This window comes from Condylostylus longicornis, unplaced genomic scaffold (genome assembly GCF_029603195.1).
Source record: "Condylostylus longicornis isolate FDR11 unplaced genomic scaffold, ASM2960319v2 ptg000010l, whole genome shotgun sequence".
NCBI lineage: Eukaryota > Metazoa > Arthropoda > Insecta > Diptera > Dolichopodidae > Condylostylus > Condylostylus longicornis.
The window spans coordinates 11,393,610-11,414,485 of record NW_026577979.1 but is presented as its reverse complement, the minus strand read 5'-3'; the positions used below and the strand labels follow the sequence as shown (position 1 = coordinate 11,414,485).

At 25.2% G+C, this 20,876-nt stretch overlaps 4 protein-coding genes across 6 annotated transcripts in view; 2 read left to right on the top strand and 2 right to left on the bottom strand.

The window, feature by feature from the left end:
• Positions 1-2,994, top strand: part of LOC129618648 (beta-alanyl-dopamine/carcinine hydrolase) — a 28,275-nt gene extending 25,281 nt beyond the window's left edge. The window contains exons 4-8 of the mRNA XM_055533528.1: positions 1,713-1,823; positions 1,980-2,214; positions 2,283-2,403; positions 2,480-2,599; positions 2,666-2,994. Of these exons, the coding sequence (XP_055389503.1) occupies positions 1,713-1,823; positions 1,980-2,214; positions 2,283-2,403; positions 2,480-2,599; positions 2,666-2,966 (888 nt within the window). The 3' untranslated portion in view covers positions 2,967-2,994. The remainder of the gene's footprint in view (positions 1-1,712; positions 1,824-1,979; positions 2,215-2,282; positions 2,404-2,479; positions 2,600-2,665) is intronic.
• Positions 2,995-4,603: 1,609 nt separating this feature from the next.
• On the bottom strand, positions 4,604-10,251 carry LOC129618710 (HUWE1-associated protein modifying stress responses). Of its 3 annotated transcripts, none has more exons than XM_055533648.1 (6): positions 9,655-10,251; positions 8,197-8,277; positions 7,967-8,132; positions 7,757-7,912; positions 7,067-7,227; positions 4,604-5,928 (listed from the first exon to the last, which is right to left on the bottom strand). In XM_055533648.1, the coding sequence occupies exons 1-5, from the start codon at positions 9,818-9,820 to the stop codon at positions 7,104-7,106; spliced, it is 693 nt and encodes a 230-aa protein (XP_055389623.1). In that variant the 5' UTR covers positions 9,821-10,251; the 3' UTR covers positions 4,604-5,928; positions 7,067-7,103. The 3 variants fall into 3 exon arrangements, with proteins under 3 accessions (XP_055389623.1, XP_055389622.1, XP_055389621.1); XM_055533647.1 differs by lacking the exon at positions 4,604-5,928 and having other exon boundaries at positions 6,677-7,227; positions 9,655-9,927; positions 10,060-10,251; XM_055533646.1 differs by lacking the exon at positions 4,604-5,928 and having other exon boundaries at positions 6,677-7,227.
• A 3,648-nt stretch (positions 10,252-13,899) lies between these two features.
• LOC129618794 (T-complex protein 1 subunit beta) lies at positions 13,900-16,451 on the bottom strand. Its single transcript, XM_055533795.1, has 3 exons — positions 16,336-16,451; positions 14,513-15,830; positions 13,900-14,444 (listed from the first exon to the last, which is right to left on the bottom strand). The coding sequence occupies exons 1-3, from the start codon at positions 16,336-16,338 to the stop codon at positions 14,158-14,160; spliced, it is 1,608 nt and encodes a 535-aa protein (XP_055389770.1). The 5' UTR covers positions 16,339-16,451; the 3' UTR covers positions 13,900-14,157.
• Positions 16,452-17,351: 900 nt separating this feature from the next.
• Positions 17,352-20,193, top strand: LOC129618967 (peptide-N(4)-(N-acetyl-beta-glucosaminyl)asparagine amidase). Its single transcript, XM_055534007.1, has 2 exons — positions 17,352-17,743; positions 18,536-20,193. The coding sequence occupies exons 1-2, from the start codon at positions 17,377-17,379 to the stop codon at positions 20,062-20,064; spliced, it is 1,896 nt and encodes a 631-aa protein (XP_055389982.1). The 5' UTR covers positions 17,352-17,376; the 3' UTR covers positions 20,065-20,193.
• Positions 20,194-20,876: the final 683 nt, after the last annotated feature.

Below are 20,876 nucleotides of genomic sequence, written 5' to 3'. Positions count from 1 at the left end.
GTACATACATTTTTTGAATATTTTAAATTTAATGGTAATGATAATTGATCTAAATTAATCTATGATTCTTATTAACATAAACAAACAAATAAACAAACTATGGCATAAAATCATAATTAACAACCATTAATTAAAATAGAATTTAACATAGAAAATTCAGATTTTCTACACAATTGAATAGTCATAATGTCTAGCATTTCAAATATAAGCACAATTAATTCTAAAGCACTTTTCAACCTTAAATAAATTAAATACAATATTTAAAAAGAATGCTAATTAATAATCTGTGTTTATTGTCCATTTATATGGCGTATTTAACACATCACAATAATAATTTTATTGTTTAAATGAAAATCCATTAGGAAAAAAAAATTTACTATAAATAATAATTAAAAAAAAAATTGAATATCAATTAAAGAAAATTTATTCTAGCGGAAAAATTACAACTATTTTGAAAAATAAATGCCACTCTTTTTAGACAATAATAAAAAAAAAAAAAATAAAAATTTTTATTACCAAAAACTTTTTATAATGCAGAATCTATTAGTATTTTCTAACATTGTGCTCATATAATATTTTAATGAATGCATTAATTACAAAATTATATTAAAAATATTTATTCATTTTCAATTAGTAAACTACAATAATTTTTATTGTTTATACGTATACATTATATAAGTACTTATGTAATTTTCTCGGTCAAGTTCAAAATTTATACCATTACGATTGTAAATGGGTACAAAAAAAAATTCTAAGAAGTTTTAAGAATTATGATTTTATTATACGAGTAGTAATTGTTAATCTATTACCTACTTGTAATAATACAAGTATTATTCTTAACGCAAAATCAATAATGTTAAAATAATCAAGGCCAAAAAGTAATGGTTACTAATTTAAATAGTAAAATAATATAAATTCTGATTTAAAATCAAAATTTGTTATTTCCGTTCCAAAAATGTTATTACTGTTACTTTAAGTAATTAAATATAGAGTACTAAAGTTCTAGTATAAAGCTGTATATGTATGCATATTGAGAACAAAATATCAAAAAAATTTAATATACATAAATTATCTGTAATGGTTTAATTCGAAATTTGTTGTTATAGTGTAGATGCGAGTAATAATTTTTAAAATTAAAATTTTTGAATAAGCCGAAATTGAACAAACTTACATTTCAATTACACAATGATTGACAATTTAATAAGCTCTATCAGTACATCTAACAATTGTTTTATTGTTTGTTCAAAGCATCTATGAACCTATTCTCAATTTTATTATTCTTGAGTCTTATAATTATATAATTCAATAATTCTCCAGAAGTTGATGATTAGGTACTAATTAGCAATAGAATTTGTTTTAACTGTTATTATTTGTTAATCGTCTAATTCGGCAATTGTAAGAGCATTTCAGTGTTGCAATAAACGTTCTTCAATTCTTATTAATAAGTACTATGTTTCAATTGTAACAGTAATACCTTCAAATTTTTTATTCACACATGCTAAGAAATATTATTGACATCTGTTATAAAATAGTCTATCTAATTGCACTCAAGAGATTTACTAATGATATTATCACGATCTACATTTTAGGATAGGAAGAGGGTCGATATACTTTGATAATTACATTAAATTTGAAAATTTAAATTTAATTTTTAAAATTAATTTTTATTTAAATATTTATAATCATGGATTTTCTTTAAACTATCATTTCAGTTATTCCTTTTACACATGGATGAAATTTTGCCCCAATCATTAAAAAATGAAAACAGTGTTCAAGCAGCACCCGTTGGTTGCTCAACAATTATTGTAAACCATGAAGACTGTGTATGTATTAAAACAATAAAAGCAAAAAAACAAATCAATAAAGTTAAAAATGTTTAATAACAATAATTTAAATAATTTATGCATGTTATTTTATACCAAATCAATTTATTTTGCAAAAAAAAAACTCTAATATTCTAACAATTTTATTTTTTACAGCGTATCCTAGCTCATACTGAAGATGCTCTGACGGAGACACTGAACAATTATTATTTTGTTGTAGCTCATATAATAAATGATACACCGCAAGGAAAATATAATGTTAAAGAAGAAAAATTTATGTCTTTGTGTTATGCAGGACATTTACCAGGATACACAATGAATTACAATCACCATGGACTTGTATTTTCAATCAATACAATTTCAGCCACCTATTTAAGAAGTGGAAAAACACGTAACCCCAATTCATATTTGATAAATCGAATCAAAATCTATATTCCTTTTTATAACAATTTTTTTTAGCTCGCCATATATTAACAAGATCTCTTCTGTCTTCTGATTCTTATGAACAAGCTTTAACAATTTTGAAAGATTCTGGTATTGGAGCAGCAGATGCTTGTTCTATTAATTTAACATTTTTAAAGTAAATATAAAAAATTCATTCAGCAATTTTAACACTTCAAGTTTTGTATTTGCATTATTTGAATTTTTTGTTCCAGAAATAATGATGCCAAAATGTGTTATAATATTGAAATGGGACCAGTTGATGGAGATGGCACAGAATCACAATTAGATATTCGTGAGATACCGATAGGTGATCACAGTTTTCATTGTAATAAGTAAGTAAATATTGAAAATTAGAAGAAAGTTGTTTATAATTTTTAATATATTTATTCTCGTTAAAGATATTTACGCTTACAAGTACCAGAAGTGAATCCTTATATGGTAGATTCGAGTGATAGTAGAATGAAAGCTTTCAAATCATATGAAATACCAAAAACAAAAGAAGATGTTAAAAATATGTTGGGTGATACCAGTGGTGGAGAGCATTGTGTTTTCAGAGATAATGGTGATGTTAACGAATTAGTTAAAACTATTGCTGTTGGTGTTTTTGATTTAGAGGCAAAAACTTACGAATTATATTCAGATAACCCAAGATATAACGAACCTCATGTTGTTATTCCTTTGGTAATAAAAGAAGACTAAATCATATTATTATATAAAAATTTATATTAAATTATCATGAATAATTTTGTGAAATCAAAGTCTAAACCAAATTTATTTGTGCCTAATAATTATAATAAATATTATTAATTATGTACTTAAGAAACTTGTAATATTTTTACAAGAAAATATTTTACTTATGTACATTATATTACTACAAAATACATATTATAATTTATGATTTTATTCAATAAAAAAAAACCAAAAAAAAACTTTTATATAATTTTAATTCAAATAATATTAAGATGTCTTCTAAACCTAAAAATTATACGTAAATTTAAAGTTCTGCAAGGTTAACCTTCAATGCATTTGAACTTTCATTAATATAGGATTCCGTAATCAACTATCATTGCATATTTTCCTGAATTTTGTATTATGTTATCATTTTAACACATTTTATTAATAGACCAATTTCAATATTAATTTCAAATAAACACAACAGAAAACTGAACACTATTTCAAATAATGATATTCTTTAATTTTTCTTTTCCTGAAATAGTTATTTAAATATTTTCAGTGCAAACTTTTACACAGCTATTAATTTCCATCGAACTAAAATATAATATTAAAACTCTTACGATATTTTATGCTTGAATTCAAAAGAAAAAATTAAATGACAAAATAAGTTGGTTTTGTTTTCCAATTTTATTTATAAATTTCTTTTCATGACTTCATTTTAAATATAAATATATACATAAAGCAAAAAAACAAAGTATGTATTAGAAAAACAAAAGCTTAAAATACCATATTAATATTATTCTACAATAACTAAAATAATAAATTTAGATTAAAATATTTTTGAATTATATATGTATTATGTATAAGTATTCGAAAATATTTTATATCTGAATTCTACTTGAGACAAGAACACAATCGAATTAAAATTAATTATTTATTTATATTTATTTTTATTATTTAACAAATTTATTGAAAATTTAGCTGTAACAAATTAAATTTAATAATTATAATAATAATAATATGTTTTTTATCATTTATTAAAATTATGCCAATAAATTGCAAAATTTATTTTAAATTAATGTAAATTATCTCTTAATGAGATCATAAATCAACCAAAATTGATTTTCAATTATTAATTTCTTTTTTTCTTTTTGCAATATACAAATGTTAAAAATTTTATTCAATATTTTTTATACTATTTATACAAAGTTTGAAAAAAATATTAATGTTTAGAAAATACATATAATCAAATAATGTTTTACCAAAGTTTTTTTTTAAACGTATTAACAATCGAATTTTATTTAATAATATTTAGTAAAACTAAATTCCTCTTTTAATCATAAAATATATTTAAAAAAAAATATGCGTAATTTATGTGAAAAATTATAGGATATCAACAATGTCATTATAAAAAATTAAATTCAAAGACATATTCAAAACCCTATTGTAACTGTTGAAAAATAATAGAAAAATAATTTTAACAAAAAAACACTTAGAGGAAAAATACTTGTATGTATTATTGTATACGTTTCAGTTTACTTAAATGAAACAAAAAAGGGGAAACGTGTACTATACTAATGCAATGTTAAGGTTTAGATTTAACTTGATCAGAGAAAACATATTTACTTTTCACTGAGTGAAAAGTAATTACTGAGTGTTCAGAGCACTCAGCAAATCATAGAAAAAATGCATTGCTCGTACTTTAGCAATTATTTGTAGCACCGAATGCCTTAATCCAAATCTTAAATGTGTAATCATTAATAATATGATATAAATAATCATTAAAAATATGATGAGGAAACAGAAAATCGAGAAAAGAGGAAATAATACTTCATTAAAAATGCAACCGTAAAGTAATATTAATAATCTGTCAGAAGATCTTATAGCTTATTAAGCTAAATTAATGAACAAATTATGTTAAATAAATTTATGTTGAATTATCGAAACAATATTACAGTTTTTTTTAAGTGAATTTCTCCCATTGAAATGATAATGAACAAATCATTCTCTATAAACTTTTTTGAAAAACATTAAATTTTAGAATTACCTTTAATTTTTGAGAAACTAATGCTTTTTGGAGATGAAATGAAATGCAATGATACAATACATAGCAAGTACTGGTTTTGATTTCAAATAACACTCTTATTCTTATAGTTGAAGATTTTGAGAAATATTTCTTAAAATTTAATTTCAATTAGAAAATAGTTTACAACATTTTGTAAATATTTATGACATTATTGTTATCCCAATATTTTTCTTATATTCTTTTAAAATAAATTTGTTATTATTTAGAATAAACGAAAAGAATAATGCATAAAATGTAGAAATTTTGAGTTTCATAAAATTTAAGATTTTTATTCTTATTTTATACATATTATGAAAATATAATTTAGTAATATTTCACACATTCTTAATTGATGCGCAAGATAGTTTATTTATTTTTCAGATATACTTCACTAAAGCTTTTATGAAACTTTTTTTATTATTTATTTTCAATACCTATTTTTATTTTCATTTCGAATTATGTATTGTTCATTTAAAAAAAAAACAATAATTTTATTTGCTTAAAGGTAAGTAATTCTAATTTTCTTTAATATGCAAAATTATATAAAAATTTTAATTATTCAGCAATTAAAAAAATCTTGTAGGTATCTACATTGCTGTAACATTCAAAAATCGAAAAAGCAAGATCCACGTTTTATTTCTCTATGACTGATTGAAAATTTGTATACATTTTATTTTTTTTATACAAAATAAACATATTATGGAAAAAGTGTCTTAGTTATTTAAAATTTTTTTTATTTTATTGCTTTATAAAGGCGGATGTCAGTCAATAATGATGACTTTTGTTTAGGTATGTTATTTTAACACTCCTCATATAAAATTATTGTACATTTTTTTTCCTATTCGTATAATTACAAAACCAAAAATAGCAGGGTTTTCAATATTATTACGCAATTACATAATATTATGTAAATTTTGTAACCTAAAAATTAATAAAATAACATAATCAAAATTGTACTTTTGTGTACTTACACATGTATCATAATAAAGTTCTGTTTATATTTTTGATACAAATATTAAATACGCTTGAGAATAATTCAATTCAAATTATTTATGCTAAAAGAATAACCACTAAGGAAATACTTGATTTATTTCTGTTTCAGAGTTAAGTACTTTCTTAATTCATATTACAATATAAGTGGATCCTACTAGCAACATTAAATACAGCAAAACAAGAAAGCCAGAAATATTAAATTAACATATTATTCGCAATAATTAAAAAAAAAAATAATTATCTGATAAACATTTTAAAATTTTGTTAATTTTTATTTTATTAACACTAACTAAATAAGAATTTTATTTTAATATAGCTATTACTATATAAATGTATGTATATCAAAACTATTCACAAAAGCCATACATATTATGTATGTAATAAGTAGGTTACAAAAATATAAAAACAAAAATTTATGATGGAAAAGAAAACTTTTTAACAAATCTAATCTTTTAACACCAAAAGATTTCAAAATTTAATTTTAAAAATTTTCTAAAATTGAAAAACTTAAATAATGCCAAACAATTTTACGTAACAGAATTTAATAAACTGACATAGAGTTTAAGATTATAATCGGTATACAATATTGGCCAGAACATTTTATTAAAAATTTTCCAAATCTCTCGAAATGATTTTCGTATTAGTTCTTCTTCATTTTTCGTATTAGATTTTCTTCATTAGTTCTTAACGAAAATTTCAAGAGATTTTTACATCAGTTTTCGAAATTTTGCTTAAAAATTTTAAACTTCTTTCTTTTTTTGCTTTTGCGAAATTCAATTTTAAATTTTAGTATTATTTGCTTCACAAGGTTAGTAAGTAGAAATAATTTTTATCAAACATTGTAATTTTCAATTAAAAAATTTAATGTTACAAAAACAAATGTCACAAAATATTTCCATATTTTCTTAATTGCTACCTAAGCCTATTTTCTACTTTTTTCAAATTTGGATTTCAAGCCAAAAAAAATCTTATAAGCTACCTCATTAACGGATATTTTTTTTTTCTTTTTTTTTTGTTTTTAGAATATTTGAATAGTTTGAAAGAGAAATTTTTTTAATATACCTACTTTATTATATAAATGATTTTATAATTTGAAGACTTTTCTACATAAAACGTTGTCGTTTATTGCAATAATTTTGCATGTCCATATTAACATCAGATGGGCTGGCAGGTCGTTTACAATGCCGAGCAATTTCATTAGCTACAAAAGCATATAATTCTGGACCTCTGAATTAAATAAATAAAAAATAATTGAATTAATTATGTATAATTAAAAAAATTTGTGAAAATTAAAAAATAATACCATTAGTTATAGATTTTGTAAATAAAAAGTAATACGCCTAAATGGTTTTCATTGCACTTTTCAAAAAATATTATAAATAGCTCTAGCTAGTGAAAATATTGTATTAATTAACTTGAAATGAAATGAATTATTGTATTAATCATTATTTAATTTTAACTATTTTTTGACAAAACAGACGAAATAAGAAAAGAAATCAAGAGAAAACATTTAAATTGAAATATTAAAGTAAATATTGAGTTAATGCAAAAACCGTAATGCCTAATAGTTCTCATTATCTAGGTAGTCACGGGTATTATACTTTTATACATAACTTTGGCAGAATTTCACTGATCATTTGGAAACAAGGAATATTTAATACAACAAAACTAATGAAATTATTCTTACAAGAGTGAAGATAAAAAAAAAAACAAGAAATGTAGAAACTAAATTAATTTTTCTTCTCAAACATTTTACCTTGGTTTTCGCACTAATGCTTCCTTAAAAGTATGAAAATCATTTGATTCCACATTATTTGTGTTGTGATTTAATCCAATCAGTATTGATGAATTATTATGGTGACTATGATTATTGTTATGAATATGGTAACTAGATTCTGGTTTTGGCGACAATCTAAAAACGAAAAATTTAAATTTTTGTAATTCAAATAAATTTTAATAAATGCACCTTCTTAAAGATGGCGGTGGTTTTCCTACTAAATAGGCCAACAAATCTTCTCGGCGGATATAACGTCTTTTTTTACTGCGAGCCCATTCTGCAATTTCCCTAGTTCTTCTTTGGTATCCACATTGAACTGCTAACTCATTTGTACGTTTTATGCCATCACAAGATTCTGCAATTAACGTTATTAATATTAATAATTTCCTTTTATATTTAAAACGAATTTATCAAATTACCTTTGTACAAACTTGTTACTGTACCGGCAGCTGTTTGAAATGGTAACCATAAAGCTCCAGGATCATGAAAGCATGTTCGATCTTAAGTAAAATCAAAAAAGAAATTTTTTTCAAGCTCTTAAAAAAATTTGCTATAGTAATTTAAGGTTGTTGCAAATATCAGGAACAAAAAGTAATATTTAACTTTTTTTTTTTGAATTATGTATAAGAGATAAAGTAGTTAAACTAAAATGCAACTCAACAGGGCGGATATCTAATAATATTAGTATATCTATGTAAATTATACTATACTTTTTCATACAAAGTGTTACGGGTTAAACAATCTAATCAAAAACTCCTTTTTTCAACATTAGTTTAGAAATTTCCACGTAATGTTCTAAGAGAAAAAATGTAACTTACTGCTTAAAATTCCACAATGTTTCTGTGAACGTATAATAGAATTACGTATAGTCATACCTACTCGCATTGCATAAATTACATAATGTTTCATATCATCTTGAATATAAAAACAGCCGGTATGGCCGTTGTAAACAAACAATTATTTGATTTTTAATAATAACAATAAAAATTTTTAATATCTTTATTAAAATTTTTTGTTGAAATTGCGGCTCACTTGAAATGAAAAAGTGTGCGTGTAGCGCCATAAGTTTGTCTTGATTTTTATTTAATAATTTTAATATTTTCACGATATCTGCAGTAACTCAAATGAAAGTCAAAAAAATAATGGTGTTAATGAGCTCGATGTGGGACCATATTTTTCGCAATTAAATAAACCAAATATTAGTTGTAATTGTAATAGTAATTGAAATATCAAACGAGATTTTCCAAAATAATTTAACCTTATATTCATATCTTTCAACTATTCGTCATTTTTGAATTTTGAGATCTTTATATGGTTTAATTTTACAGCTACATATGTTGGTATATATTACGGAAAATTGAGTGTATGTAGGTTTATGTGTTCTAATGATAAATACATTATTATTTCCATTGCTTTATAATAGTCGTGACGCATTTTAAGCACAATATGTGCTAAGATTAAATATTTATCCGATATATTCGATTTTATCTAGACACTATAAAAATGTGATTGCATTAAAAAATCAGAACCTTATTTAAAACCACCAATTATTTCAGCAACTAATTTTCCGAAACGTGGTTAAGAATATTTTAAACTAATAATAATAACCCTAGTTACTTAAAAAATCATATCCTTAACACAAAGAAATAAACTACACAATTAGTTTTAGAATCCATTTTCACCTATATTTAAGAATCATGTGCAATGACGAAATAAAATCGCAGAAAAATAATCTTGAGCAATCGAGGATTATAGAATAAAATTAAGAATTGAATAAAATCAATTAATTATGTACTTACCGAAATATTTTTTATCTAAGATTAAATATTAAATTTTTTAAACAGTGGGCGACACCCACATAAATGATATGTACATACCTCGATATAATTGTGCTATCGATGTTGCTGAATCTTGAAATGCACCCCATATATTACGACTGACCAAATCTTTTTGTTTTTCATACTCTCGATCACAATTTGGCTCCGAATCTATTGCTGTGATTAATTGTTCTTCTAACCAGCTTTCGTCACTTTCGTTTTGCATTTTATTATCCAATCATTCAAAATTCTTAGTTCACTTAAATTTTTAATTTTTGTTGTAATTAATTTTATTCTTATTAAAAAAAAATAATTCTCAAGAAATTATCATGGCTGAAAATCAAAGAGAAAAAAAATTTACGTGACGACTTTTTTCTTTTATTCTATTAGTACTACTACTACAGTAAATACATTTTCAAGTTTTTGTCTTTTTTTGAATATGGAGGAAGCAATTTCCCTAAATACCTTTGTAGAAGTTATGACGACATATGCATTTTTGATACAATATTACTCCAAATTTTAAAAATATCAAATTTTTTATAACTTATATTTAAAATTGCGACTTTAAATTAAAAATATGCTTTTTTTAATCCACTTAATTAAAATGAAAACTTGAATTTTTGTTTCGATAACCCAACACAAACTTTAGACAATGAATTGAAATACTGTCACTTACTCAATTAAAAACATAGAAAATGTCAAACCTAATGCCATTTTTTATAAAAGTTTATAAATTCCACACAATCATATTGAAGGTTTTATGTGGTACTTCCGTACATCTAAAGTATAACCATGTTTTATTTCCACAACAGGGCTGCCACTCTTAAAAATTTTATGAGGCAAATTTGGAAAAAGTAGCGTCGATAAAAATAATGTATTATTATAATGTAAAACATTCATACCTTCATGTATTCATTATTAAAATAAAAATCCTTACGTTGATACACTTATTAACATGAACATTTATATTAAATGTAGGTATATACATAAATAATTTATTTTGACATGTTGCCAATTGCATAATACGCTTCTTCGATATTAAGTTTAGTATGAATGTCAAAAAATAAGGAAAACTTCATAAATAAGGAGTAAAGCACTACATGTTCAAACTACTTGTGAGTAGCCAAAACTGAGCACAGCCTTACTACTTCGGACTAATGCGTAAATCACTTGTGTAATTGCGTTATTCTTTTTCAGTTACAAATAAGATGGAAATAGTATATCTAATTTACAACAGATGGATTTTGCACATTCGAAGTTATTTTGGCATTTAATTTTAATGTTTAAAATGTCTTTTTATTGAATTGACATTCGAAAAATATAAAAAAAAGACTTCTAAGACTGTCTTATCCGTTGGATCTTACAATTTTGTATTTCATGCTTAAATCAATGGGTACGTTTAGCCACTTCAGTGCTTTGATGAATTGCAGCACTTAGTTGGTATCACTGCAGGGCCCCACTGAGCGGTTTGCAAAAATATGACATTTGATATGAATGAAGACTTTCAGTTTTATATATCTTTATTTTCAAATTTTGAGAAGACAAACAGAATGGAGAATGATGATAGTAAATAATAAAAGGTATTTATGTTTTGTAATAATTTAAATTATGTATTATTTATAAATATATAAAATATGTATTTGTAAAATGTTAACTATATTTTTACATCTTACATTACCGCGATATATGAGATAATTACATCAAACTGAACTCCGGTTATTCTAAAATAGATACCAGTCATCCAATGAGTAGTTTGGTATAGTTACTTCAAAAAAATTTTATATCTCCTCTAGTAGATTCAGAGTTTATCATATAAAACTTGAACAGTTTCGTCTCCTATGGTGCCGATATTAGTTACAGGATTATAATCTTCCGCTGCTTCCAGGAACATTGCAATTATTTTTTTTATTCATTTTTTTGTAAATAATATTCCTTTTTATGTTAAAAATTCTTTTTTTTTTTGAATTTTTTAGGTGAAACATATATGACATCCAGATGTCAAAGCGATAAAAAAATAAGTGTTTAGCAGAAAATTGCTTGAAGCGCTTTAATAATTTTAAAACTCTTAGGTTGGCTGAACGCTCCAATAGAAACAAACAAAATCATACAGAAAAGATTTGATATATCTTATACGCCGAACAGATGTCACTCCATATTTTAGCTTAAATTATTGGTTATGAATTTAAATTTTTTGTTTGACATTAACCAAAAAAAAATCTTTTATCGCTCAACTTCACGAGACTAACTATGTAGTCCAAGCGTATTTGTCTCACCAGCTTGTTTAATTTTTGACAACTTGTATTAATATTAAAATAATATATTTTGTACTAATATTAAAATATATAAAAAAAATAACTAAATTATTTTAAAACGTGCTGTCTCGACTCTCGAGACCTTTTACATATTCATTAAAATTTAACTGAGTTTGTTTTTTAATTTTTGTCTCATAAAGGTGCCTTATAATAAGTTCTATTTCATACTAGTCTATACTAGGTCTGTCTGTGATGAAGCTTAAAAAAAAAAAAACAATGACGAAGTTTCTCGCAAAAAGAAAAAATTTCTCATATAAAATAAAAATAAACCAGACGGAAAACTTGAAAAAACTTTTAAAAACTTTATAAACATGTGATAAACAAATATTTTTTAGTTATACCAAAAACTGAAAATTTTGATTTTGGACTACAAGAGTGTGAAACTTAGAAAAAACCATTTATGAACCTATTTTGGTTATTCTATTTTCAATTAAAAAGTTTTGAATAAAATGTTATTGTTAATGAAATTTTCAAAAAGTATCATCCCAGAGAGTTTGCATGCAAAAATTTTATAAAGTTTTTAAAAGTTTTTGAAAACTTTTATGCCAGACAGACCTAATTTTTCAATATCGTGCCGTATAACGTCACAGACAACTGTCAAAAAATTTATAGATTTTCTTGTTTTTGCATGCCGTACTACTTGGGTATAATAGGAAAATGTCAAATTATGTTTGACATCGAATTCCTAACCCAGGATTTACACATACAAGTTACTTGCATGCAAGTTTGTATAATATTAATTGTCAATTAGTTGTTCGAAATGTCAAATTACTTGCTATTATGACGTAGGCGTTTAGCAAGTTAATTTTTGAAAATGTCTTTGAGAAGAAAACAACTAGCAATATATATAATTGTTTATAAATTTTAGAAACCATAAGTTTGCTAAGTTTAATTTTTTCAAAACAAAATTCAAAAATTTTAAATTAAAAAAAAAAAAAAATCAAAACAACAAATTTTTTTTTGTGAATTTCTCAATATGTCAAATTACTTGCTCAAATTACTGGCAGCAAAATTTTCTTGCAAGTTGAACTGCAAGTAAACAAGCAAGTAGAAATATTTCAATGTGTTAGTAAAATTTTTGTATGTATTGCAACTTTCTTGCAAGTAACTTGTACGTGTAAATGCTGGGTAAAACTCAAAGCACAGATAATGTTACTGTCCGTTATCGATGTCGCTGCTATTGGAATCGGCGATCGAGAATAGATTTGTCGTTACTGCTTACTTAATTTAAATGTTAGGTTTCCCTGAACTTCGTTTTAAAATAAAACTTATTGAAATCCCATCGCAAATTTAGTTGCTTCAATTTCAATTTTAAATTCATAATGTTTTTTAAATCCTAAGTTTTAAATGCATTTGAAACTTTTCATGTAGGTATGTACATAACTACTTTATACATACATCATAAATCAAAAATTTAGTACAAGTTAAGTACATTATCTCCGATGGAGCATGAATTCTTTGAAATATATAGTGGATTCGAATGAAATAAGTTTAAAATTTGTAAATTTGCAAAAACCGAATTGGGCATTTAAAGATTTAACGTTTTCTTTTACTTCACATAGAGACTGCGCATATAATTATATGATGGTTTTTGGCACTACTTATACGAATATTATATTGTACTCCTTTATATTATCTGATGTGTAAAATTAGGAACACTATAATTATGTGTTTTTGCTCTTAAACGAAAACTTATAAACAGGAAATACACAGTAAATTTTTATTTCTCGATTTTAAAAGCGGATTAAAAAAACAGGCTTAATATAATTTATATTGGTGTGCCTTTTAAATTTTTGTTAAAACATATTATTTTATTTTTCTTACTTTTTGCAACTGTTTCGTTAACAGTGGTGTTTTATTTTTAAGAAACATAAACAATGCTTTTGACAAATTCTCAGCACTAAATTTCGGTACAGCAAAAAACTTTCGAATTCACTTATGTGTCAAAACTTTTTAAATTTTCTCCAGTCCTAATCTAATGTAAAATGTAAACTGCATTATGACAAATTTCCTTATGTTTATTAAATTTGAATTCAAGTGAGTTCACAAAAAATGTTTATTATTATTTCTAGGGATTAAATTCCTCCCAATAACATATTTTGTGAGGATGAAATGTGGTAGTTTTACTGAAAGTTTAGACTATTTTAATACAAAACAATTAGTTTCAACACAAATTTTGGAAAATACATTATTTAGCGTGATTATAAGCAAATGAATATAAAATGAGATGTAAAGTATTAAATATGGAAAATTAGCAATGTCTGCGGTCTGGTTCTCTTCTTCGGGGTGCACATCTAATTATATCATCGACTCTTACAATCATTTCAGCCGCTTCAGCTGCTGATATTAAAACTCGATTTTTCACGGTGAATGATTCGCTTATGCCTAGCTCTGCCATGCAAGCAACTTTTCCATTAATCATGTCCAATCCATATGAATGTTTTCCTTGTGTATGCGCCGCTCTCAGTTCTGATACAAGTTGAGCTGAATCGTATCCAGCGTTGTCAGCAATTGCTGTCGGAAGTTGCAGAAGTGCTCCTTGAAACAAATAAGAAGATATTAGATAGGAAAATGTTTCAGAAAGAAATGATTTTTTGTATACATACTTGCAAAAGCTTCCATAGCAATTGATTCTTTTCCTGCTGTTTTGGCGGCCTTCTTGAGTACGGCATTGGCCATTAAAGTTTCACAGCATCCACCACCGTATACTGCAGCTGTTTTTTCAACAGTAGTAGCTAAAACACACAAAGCATCATGCAGCGAGCGATCTGCTTCATCGATAATTTGTTGAGTTGCTCCACGAATAACTATCGTGCAAGCTTCTCCTAATTTTACACCGCTAAAGCGCAATAATGTGTCCTCTCCTATCATTACCTGTTCAATCAGATCACATTCTCCTAATCGAACAAGAGAAGGATTATCAAAAGTTGATACAATTTCAGCTCCAGTAACTAGAGCTAATCTTTCAATTCCATCAAAATCAGCATGTTCGATTGCCATTATGCCTGCATCAGCAAACAACTGCTCGGGGTAATTATAAATCAATTGACGATTAATAAAAACATTACATTTGTGGTTCAAAATTTTTTGAACTTTATCCTTCATCTTTTCTTTTTCAGCTATTTCTAAGGCAGCTATTTTGGACAAAGAATCTACTTTTATGCTACTACCAAAAACTTTTATTTTATCAGTATCCATTGGAGTATTAGCAACTAATATTTTAGCTTTTTCAACACGTTTAGGTTGATGAACTCCGGGTTTTTTGTCTAATAAAAACCCCTCATCTAAGAAAGAATCCTCCAAAACACCACCAGTTTTTTTAATAATTTGAATAGCGTTCAGTTTTCCAGATCCTTTTAAACGTAAAATTGCATCTACCGCTAGTTTTGCAAAGAAATCTTTATGTTGATGTAAAATTTTTGAGCTTAATGTTGTTTTGGCAATGTTCATTAATGTTTCCTTAAATTTTTCGGGATCGGTTGATATATCTTCAGAGTTCTTTTGCAACTCTTGACTTGCAATTGCAGTAGCCATGCGCCAACCACTGATAATAGTTTGCGGATGAATTTTTTGTTCTATTAATTTTTCTGCTTCACGTAGCAGTTCAGAAGCTAATACTGTAACTGAAGTAGTCCCATCACCTACCTCTTCATCCTGAACGCGTGACATATCAACAAGAATCTTAGCAGCTGGATTATCCACACCCACAGACTTCAAAATAGTTGCACCATCATTTGTAACTTCCACATTACCAGCATTTCTTCCAATCGAAACCAATATTTTATCCATACCTTTTGGACCCAAAGTGCTTTTGACTAAATCTCCAATGGCAATCGCACCGATAAAAGAAGACAGCCGAGCGATTTCACCCTTTTCCTCTTGTGCTTCATTTTTCAATATACGTACAGAATTTAATGGCATTTCCTAAACAGAAGGATAATTGAATAAAACATTTAGTTATTTAGAGCAAAATTTCTGTCAGAAATAAAAAGGTAACCTATTTCTATTTTTCAAAAAAATTACTATACGATTTTCTTTCTGACTTTCATAGTGACGCCAAAGACGTTTAAGATTAAGGATAAGTTTTAGAATCTAATAAAACTTGTCTAGAAATATTAGTCATATTTCCATACAATGAAAAAAAACGTAACCTCAAATTCCTATGCAAAAAATTAAATTAACAAATTTTCAGAACACAAAATTAATAAAATTGAAAAAAAATTTTATTTATCAATTTTAAAGGAATAAATTATGTACATATTTTATTTTTTTGCAAAATTAGAATCACGTGTAATTTGTTTAATATTCACACCCGGTTAGTTTAATTGCAATAACATTGAGTTTATAAGTTATAAACAGGTTATATTTTAAAAAGTTACATTAGAAAGTTAATAAAAAATTTAAATTAATTTATTTTGTAATTCCATACCATGTTGATTCTTTTTAATTATATTTTTTAATTTACACAATTCTTTCCTTATTTTGATCGTGTGTGGACACAGGGAGTACAAGCAGAGATTTATAAAATTTTCTTTCTATTTGATAAACGTCAAATTTTTATGTTTAATCATAATCAAATAGCGCTGCCAGCTATTTGAAATTGAATAAAAATAGCTGATTGTCAATTATTGAAACATTGAAACAGTGACACCATAAAACTTCAAGTTTACAAAATCGTTTTTTGTGTTTTTCTCAATATCACCACTGTGTATATAGTTTATAGTTATATACAGAATACAATATTTATTATTACACAACAAACTTTCTTTTTTTTAAATTTAAAATAGCGCTACTCAAAGTAATTCGTTGGTGTAATTACAAAAATTGTCTTCTGTATCATATCAGCATATGCACAACGATACTTCCTAAATATAATATTTGCTTTTCAAAATATAGGTAATATAAATTTAATATATCCCTTGATTGTTTGTGAAAATTTTTTATACATATTATAAAAATATGAATCTTTATATATCTCCTCACATTTCAATGGTTTTTTCTGCTATTGAGAAACTTTACATCAGTGCAGTACCAACATATCTACTAATCATATTTATTTTTTATTTATTTAAAGGTTTGTAAGCATAATTTTATTGTTGAGCAATACGTTTTTATTTATTTGATGTTTACTTATAAAGATAATTAAAAATCATCTGAAACTGAACACTGTGATAGAAAATTTGAATTGTGATTTGCCTCATAGTTAAATTTTTTGTTATTTAACAAGTATTTTGCCTCTATTTTTATATAGCGAAAAAAATAAATATATATTGAAAGGTATTTTATTATTTCCTTGAAATGTGAGATTGTTTACACAAATTAAAAAATAATTTGTGTAATTCATTGTCAACCCTATTAAAATGTCAGTTTCATAAAAAATCAGGTGTGGATTGTGTGGATTTTAGATTCTAGATGACTTGACAAATTGACAACAAATTTTATTGATAATTTATTGATAAGTTTGCAGAAAATGTCTGAAATAAATATAGAAGCAATTTATTTTATTGAAAAAAATTCCAAAGAAGTGTATTGTAATGGAATTCAAATACTGTTACGGCTTTTGAATAACATTATAAATGAACCTGATAATTCAAAATATAGGAAATTTAAACTGAACAACAAAATTATTGAACAAAAATTGCTTCCTGTAGATGGTATGAAAGAATTATTACTATCAATTGGATTTGAATTAAGTAATAATGAATTTACTTTACCACCTAATGTTTTAATAAAAAAAATTAGAAAATACAAAGATTTTATAGAAGAAAGGTTAAAGGCAATATTATCTGGGGAAACCAAGAAAACAGCTGAAGCTACGTCATTTTCTCATTTGGAAGGTAATATTTACAAATGATAATAAATGAAATACGTATACATGGTCAGGGCTAAAAATTTCTGCTCTAAATGTGTAATCGGAAAAACTAATATAAAAAAGAAAAATTATTTTAAAAAATACAGTCGAAGGTAAATTTTTTAAAATTAAAACCGCTTCTTCGTTACGTTATGTTAATTAATTATTGATTAATTTACATTAAATTTGTTTATATCGATGAGAGTGTTCAGGTATGAATTTGCTAAGGAAATAACATTTCGTATCACTTTTGGTTAAAAAGTAAAATGAGATACCTACCTATACTTCATTAGTTCATTAGATTTGAATGAAAATCATTTTTTTTTAAGACAATATCTAAAATTCACGTTTCTTTGATTTCACGATAATATCTAAGCAAATGCAAAGCTCTTTCATCGAATTTTAAGTTTTCTGAGACTTTATTTTTAAAATATTGCAGCAATACCTATATACTAAACGTTTTTTAAGTGAAAGAAATGCAACTTGATCGATTTTAAAAACAAATAATAGTCTGGTTCCTTAAAATAATAGTAGATACTTAACTATACTAAACAAAACATTTGTACTATATTTACGAAATTTTGAATAGAAAATAAAAACTTTACAGATTCTTGATTTGATTCCCATATTTAAATAGTGAAATATTGATATACTTTCACAAAATAATATATACTAATCTAATATTTCTTCAAATCCGTATTAAAATTATTTTTCATTCACGTTTTCACAAGGTCACATAATATGTAGATTACTTATGTTTTAACATTATTTTTTTCAGAAGCAACTATTGAGAAAAAAGAAATCACTAAAACTGAAAAAACAATTTTGACAATTCAACCCACCAAATCTTATTTAGAACGCATATCTTTTCCTTTAGTGTTGCGTACAACAAATCGTTTTTTAAAAAATATTGAAGGAAGTTCCGATCATGTCATGCAATATGAAGATGAAAACTTGTTGAATATTGGAAGGCATATAATTCCATTGGATATTCTTACAAATAAATCTATCAAGAACATGCGTGAAATTCAGAAGGCAATACGATCAGGAAAGTATAAGGAACCTGAACCTTGTTTAAGGGATTTGCTCTTAGCTGAACTTGCTAATTGGTTTCATGATGAATTTTTTGAATGGGTTAACAATGTACGATGTAAAAAATGTGATAATGAGATTCATAATTATAAAATAGTAGTCGAAAATGGAATACAGGTCGAAATGGGATGGTGTTGCAATGTTGAATCACGATTTTACCGTTATAATGATATTACAGATTTACTTCGAACAAGACAGGGTCGATGTGGAGAATATGCGAATTGTTTTACATTTTTTTGTAGATGTTTAAATTATGATACACGTCATGTTGTCGCAACATTTGATCATGTATGGACAGAGGTATATTCGTTTGCTCAAAAACGTTGGATTCATATTGATCCTTCTGATAACGTTTTGGATGCGCCACTAATGTATCAGCATGGTTGGAAAAGGAAAATCGATTATGTGCTTGCGTATTCAAGAGATGATATACAAGACGTTACATGGCGATACACCAACAATCACAAAGATATTTTAAAATTAAGAAGAAATTGTAGAGAAGATGAGCTTTTAGAAGCAATAATGTTGCTTCGTAAAAAACGTCAAATAAATTTATCTGATGCTAGAATTAAATTTTTAAATAAAAGATATTTAAATGAACTTGTTGAATTGACAAAGCAGAGAGAGCCCACGGAAAATGAAAGAAAGGGTCGAAGTTCAGGTAGTTTATCTTGGCGACAAGAAAGAGGTGAACAACATTTAAATAATTTTTACATATTTACGCTGTTACCTTTAGAAGTTGAGCATAAAAACTTTAATTTACGATTTTCTTGTGTTAAAAACATTTATGAAAGGTTTGTAAAAATAAATAATATAGATAATATCATTAATTCATTTAAAGATTTTGATTCAACAACATTCACCGTGAAAAATATTTTTCGAAAAATTGAAAAAGATTGGAAAATGACATATTTAGCTCGTAATGAAAATTGTGCTTCTGGAGAAATTATATGGAAATTTGATTTTCAATCAGCTAACTTAAGAATTAAAGAGTATCAATTAAAATTTGATACCAAAACTTTTGAAAGCGGAAATGTTATATTGCTTGTTACAGATTTATCGGGGTCTCAAAAAATTGAAGAAGCGAATGGCTTAATAATAAAAGCTTCGCTACAAGGTGGAAATGGAGACACAGCATGGCAGCATGCACAACTTTTTCGTCAAAGTTTAAATTCCAATGAATATCCATTTGTTTTAAATATTTCATTCTATTAAATAAATTCATATATTGATAGTATTGTTCACTATTCCAATAAGCAAAATTTTTTTGAGTATTTTATATAATAAATGTTATTTTGTCTCTTTGTTTTTATTATTTTTAAATATTCGTAAAATAAATTCGGAAACAAAAAAAGTTTTTGTTTATATTTTATTAATACTTCATACTCAAGTGTACATTATATTAGCGGAATCTATACTCTGTAAAACATTAATCTTGGTTAAGGGAGCAATTTGTTTTGTATGAGAATTTATTTTTTAATTTGCACAAATTTTTTATATTACGGAACCTCTGTATTATGAATGTACCGTATGGGATATAGATAACTTTGCATGGGTGATCGTTATATAAATATTAAGTTGGAAGTCAAAATACATTAAGTATATAAATAATTATAATTCAATTTTAAATCGCTCAATAATGTTATTTTATTTCTTCACATAAATTACAAAATTGTTTCTTTAAATATAAAAATTTAAACATTTATACATATAGGAGACTCAAAATAATATTTTAAGTACTTTGTGCAAAAATATTAACTATTATAATAATAAAAGTATTGTGTATTTTAATTTTTCTTTTGTGTTTACTATTTAAACTTTTGAATATTTTTGAAATTTCTATTTTGAAGTAGCAAATATTATTAGAACTTTCCAAGGATTTTAATAAATTAAACATTAATTAAATTACATAAATGGTTAATGAAGAGATTTACTATTCAGGTCATAAATTTAAAATTATTTAAATTTCCACTTAAAATTGAAATTAAATTTGATTCATTAAAATTTGCATGAACTTTCTTAAATAA